The sequence below is a fragment of the Glycine max genome, chromosome 6 (genome assembly GCF_000004515.6).
Source record: "Glycine max cultivar Williams 82 chromosome 6, Glycine_max_v4.0, whole genome shotgun sequence".
Lineage (NCBI taxonomy): Eukaryota > Viridiplantae > Streptophyta > Magnoliopsida > Fabales > Fabaceae > Glycine > Glycine max.
This window is the reverse complement of record NC_038242.2, coordinates 46851333-46856715: the sequence shown is the minus strand read 5'-3', so window position 1 is coordinate 46856715 and position 5383 is coordinate 46851333. Positions and strand designations below refer to the sequence as shown.

At 36.4% G+C, this 5383-nt stretch overlaps 1 protein-coding gene across 1 annotated transcript; it reads left to right on the top strand.

Annotated features, from left to right (window-relative positions):
- Positions 1-371: 371 nt before the first annotated feature.
- On the top strand, positions 372-3978 carry LOC100781755 (pentatricopeptide repeat-containing protein At3g58590). The gene has a single exon (XM_003526191.5). It carries the CDS (start codon positions 468-470, stop codon positions 2664-2666), a length of 2199 nt encoding a protein of 732 aa, XP_003526239.1. The 5' UTR covers positions 372-467; the 3' UTR covers positions 2667-3978.
- The last annotated feature ends 1405 nt before the right edge of the window (positions 3979-5383 follow it).

Sequence of the window (5383 nt, the reverse complement as noted above, 5' to 3'; positions counted from 1 at the left end):
CAAAATAAAACAACTAGAATTAAAACCAAAAGAAGGAATTTTATAGGACTAAAAATCAAGCAAAAATTATTTAAAGAAAAAAAAATACAACTCTAGTTAGCAGAAAAAAGCATATTCCTTTGGTTCTCTTTTATAAGAAAAAAAGTTCAAAATTTTGTATACTGTACTCAATAAAACTTAACTATTTTTATCTTATTATGAGATTATCCTCGAAATATTATTCATTTAACCAAAAAATTGTATTTAATATCAAATTCCAATAAAAAATAATTTAACAAAAGAAATTATTTTTTGATTGAAAATAACAGAATTTAATGAACTAACTTCGTTTAAGGAAAAAGAATTGTGAGCAAACAATAAATAAATGTCAAAGAAGATTTGACCATTCTAAAGAATTCAATTGAAATTAACAACGAAACAATACTACTATACTAGTATCAGTGTGCAACTGCGCATAATTTAGCTGCATGAGTTGCCATGGACACGGTTTCCGACATGGCCAACTCCTCCTCAATTTACTCGAAGCGTGTTGCACCCTTCGGTCCCTCGATGCTACGAAATGTCTCCATGCACTCTCCATCACAATGGGTCACATTCCAAAGCAATCTATTTTCATCCACAACAACATCATATCCTCTTACATTGCCCTTGGCGAAGTGCTTAATGCACGCAAGTTGTTCGACGCTTTGCCCCACAGAACAGTTGTCTCTTACAACACTCTTATCACCGCTTATTGTCGACGCGGGAATGTAGATGATGCTTGGAACTTGCTCTGCCACATGAGGGGGAGTGGTTTTGCTCCTACCCAGTATACCCTCACTGGGTTGTTGTCGTGTGAGTTGTTGAATCATTCTCGGGGTGTTCAGTTGCAGGCATTGAGCATTAGAAATGGACTCCTCGATGCCGATGCTTTCGTGGGTACTGCTTTGTTGGGCTTGTTTGGGAGGCTTGGATGTTGGGATGAACTGTTTTTGGCGTTTGAAGATATGCCCCAGAAGAGCTTGGTGACATGGAACTCCATGGTGTCCTTGCTGGCACGTAATGGGTTTGTTGAAGAGTGTAAGATTTTGTTTCGTGATCTTGTGGGGACAGGGATTTCTTTGTCCGAAGGTTCTGTTGTTGCTGTTTTGTCTGGACTTGTTGATTCTGAGGAGGATTTGGAATATGGTGAACAGATCCATGGCTTAATGGTTAAATGTGGATTTGGTTGTGAAATCACTGCAGCTAATTCTCTCATCAGTGTGTATGTCAGGTGCAAAGCCATGTTTGCGGTGGAAAGATTGTTTGAACAGGTTCCTGTTGAGAATGTTGTGTCCTGGAATACAGTCATTGATGCTTTGGTAAAAAGTGAGAGACCTATGATGGCACTGGATCTGTTTCTGAATATGGCAAGGAGAGGATTGATGCCAAGTCAGGCCACGTTTGTTGCTGTTATTCACTCGTGTACTAGTTTGAGAAACTCAGTATGTGGAGAATCTGTCCATGCTAAGATAATCAGGAGTGGTTTTGAATCTGATGTTATTGTGGGTACTGCATTGGTAGACTTCTACTCCAAATGTGATAAATTTATTTCAGCTCATAAATGTTTTGATCAGATAGAAGAGAAGAATGTGGTTTCTTGGAATGCTTTGATAACGGGTTACTCAAACATTTGTTCTTCCACATCAATTCTGTTGTTACAAAAAATGCTTCAATTGGGTTATTCCCCTAATGAGTTTTCCTTTTCTGCTGTTCTCAAGTCATCTTCAATGTCAAACCTTCATCAGCTCCATGGTTTGATTATTAGATCAGGTTATGAGAGTAATGAATACGTATTAAGCTCTCTTGTTATGGCTTACACCAGAAATGGTCTCATAAATGAAGCACTTTCATTTGTCGAAGAATTCAATAACCCACTTCCTGTAGTCCCATCTAACATCATTGCTGGAATCTATAACAGAACTAGCCTGTACCATGAAACAATAAAGCTGCTTTCTTTGCTAGAAAAACCAGATGCTGTATCCTGGAACATTGTCATTTCAGCTTGCGCTCGGAGCAATAGTTATGACGAGGTTTTTGCGCTTTTCAAGCACATGCATTCTGCATGCATCCATCCAGATAGTTACACATTTATGAGTATAATATCTGTGTGCACCAAACTTTGCCTTCTCAATTTGGGCAGTTCTCTTCATGGGCTGATTATAAAGACTAATCTTAGTAACTATGACACATTTTTGGGCAATGTACTAATTGACATGTATGGGAAGTGTGGAAGCATTGATAGTTCAGTGAAGGTTTTTGAAGAAATTATGTACAAAAATATTATTACATGGACAGCTTTAATTACTGCCCTTGGGCTGAATGGTTTTGCTCATGAGGCGGTGATGAGATTCCAAAACCTGGAATTGATGGGGTTGAAACCTGATGCATTAGCACTCAGAGCAGTGCTTTCTTCTTGCAGATACGGTGGATTAGTAAACGAAGGCATGGAAATTTTCAGGCAGATGGGAACCAGGTATGGGGTTCCACCAGAACATGATCATTACCATTGCGTAGTAGACCTCCTGGCTAAAAATGGACAAATCAAGGAAGCTGAGAAAATCATTGCATGCATGCCATTCCCACCAAATGCCAACATATGGCGTAGCTTCCTTGAAGGTTACAGTAGGCAAGAAATTGCAAATTGACTTGTAAAGCAAAACTTTATTAATCTTTAGGCAACAATGCACTGAACATATTTTGCTGTTTGGTTTTCCAACCTTCTTTAACTTACGACGCACGTGTTTGATTTTTCTTATTTTAAAGAAAAAAATCACCTTTCCATTGCATAACTTTTTATAAAAAAATATTATTTCTCTAAAAATAATCCACTCCAGACATGCAAGGGTTAACCCAAATGCAAGGGTAGGGACCATGATTAGGAGAACAATTAAAAGTTTATCTGATGTAATCATTTCTCTGTCCTTTATAGCCAGGTAAATCCGTGCCATTCATCCCCTTTTCATGCATGTTGTGTAGCCATGCTTGCGCCTTCCCCCTCGTAACTTTAAATTCTAACCCATCATATCAGGGTCTTAGTTATGTGATCCATAAGTTCCTTTAGTGTCCATATTATTTCCTCTGGATATTCCATGTGAATATTTGCTATCAAATCAACTCAGTCACCATATAAATACTTAGTCATTAAAATTGTTCCTATGAAGTTTGGTTGGGGCAAGCACACGTCAACCAAATGGCTAAGCGTAAGAATCCTATCAAGCTGACGATGGTAGCTGCTTGTGGCGATTGTAACTACTTACAAACACTCTGATGCTCAGATTAGAAGATGCACAGGTAATAAGGTGTTTCAGCTGAGTAACAATACCAAAAAGTGTTACATACCTTGGAGATGGGGTTTCTAGGCATTTATAAGCATTGGGTGGTTTAAATTAGGTGGGAAGGATTGAATGGGACATTCACTTGCCACCTACAACTTCCATATCTGCCTTTGCATTCAGTGGTATTGGGAGTGGTTCTTCAAAATGCAAGGTGAATGGTGCTCCTACCAAGGAGGATGGTGTTTCCAGCATCATATGTTTGTTATGCCGGCTTGTGATTGTCACCTTCGGCCTTGGTTTGTCCGAGGTGAGTGGTGTTGAGGTGCAGACTGTTGCTTCCTGCACCTTTCCGAAATGCTTTTTATTTTTACCTTTCGGATTAGCCAGAAGGTGAACCAATCTGGATTGGTCAATCCGGAAGTCAAAAAAGGATGCAGGAAGCAATTTTTGGGTGCAGAAAGCAACAGCCAGAGGTGCATGGTGTAGCAAGCTTCAATTGGGCAAGAGCGTGTCATCTTATTGGGCCTTAAGTGGGCCTAGGCCAGTTCAGAACAACAAATTATTTTCTCAATGCTTTGACCGACATAGAATGGTGAATCACATATGAGAAAATCTTTGATGCATTTAGTGATTGATTTTATGTAAGTTATTATAAAGAAAGGCATGCTTTTCTGTTACTTAATTATTGTCTGTGTATCAAATATCTAAGTCTTTATGCTTGTTTACTTTACATGCTTCTTTAATTATTGGGTTGGTAGTAAGTCAGTTCGATACTGTTAAACATCTAGGGTGTTTGATAAACATCTTGACTTGTAAAATGTGCTCACACTTCATTTTGAGAGCAATTTTCTCACATTGCATGAACATCTAGTGTTTGTGGAAGGATAGTGCCAAAGGTCAAACCATGCTAAATCTTATTTCTCTTTACTTAAATTTTATCACTAGTAATCACTGATTTGTCCACTGTTCTCTCAATAACTGATTGATTTTCTCACGTAATAATTTTCTTATAACTAGAATATGGTAAAAACTAAAAAGTGTTTTGTGTGGAAACAATATATGGCCATCATCAGATAAGCATATTCCTGGCACCATAGTGGATTATGCTGCCAGTAAAAAAAAAGTCACAAGTTCATCAGATGTCGCTTTCTGCATGTCCTGACACCACTAAGTGTGAACTATGGTAAGAAGTTAATGATCTCTATATAATATGGTATCTGCGATTTATTTTGTGTCATTGCTGATTCCTCTTTTTTCTTGGCAGAGAGGTAGTTGTTTGTATCACCATATCATTAGTCATTAGTCATGCAAAGTTGATTTGCTTAGAATAAACAAATGCTGCACTTAATAGCATTGAGCATGGATGGTACTAGCGGAAGAAAACCTAGTAATTATTAAAATATGCATATCGATCTATTTTCTCCTCGTCCCGTCCCCATCATCATCCCCTTTACCTTTTCTTTTATTTTTCCCCGCGTCCCAACAAAGTAAACCTTAATTCTAAAAGAAATACTAACAATTAACATACTCCTTCCAACACATTTCGTTAAAATTTATTTAAAAATTACAAAATTATGAGTTAAGTTGATTAAATAAAGAGTGAGACTTACACAATTTTATATTTCCAACAAATTTTAAATAATAATAATAATAATAATAATAATAATAATAATAATAATAATATGTATTGTTAGTATTTTTTTAATTCAAATCATTCATATTGTTGTGCTCGAAATTTAGGAATTATATGAAAATGACCAAATAAAGTACTTGAGTTTGATGTTCTATTGTAAACACTAATCTTATTCGAATACTAACAATTAATTTATCGAAAACAAAAAACTATAAACACTGGCCATGTTGGAATTTTGATAAGTTTTACTAAGTAATTGTAATTGATTACATGTTACCAGAATGAAAATTTAGCCAAAACTTGAGTTAGAAACGTGTGTGCAAACACATTATAACACAACCTTCCTTCTTACCTTGGGATCAACAATGAAACCATAGAATGAACTATTGTAAACACCAACCAAATATTGAAATTTATCTTAATATTTCAAAACAATATTTTATGTTATTGTTTA

Coding starts and splice junctions, on each gene's coding strand:
- LOC100781755 (XM_003526191.5), top strand. CDS start 468: ATGAGTTGCCATGGACACGGTTTCCGACATGGCCAACTCCTCCTCAAT.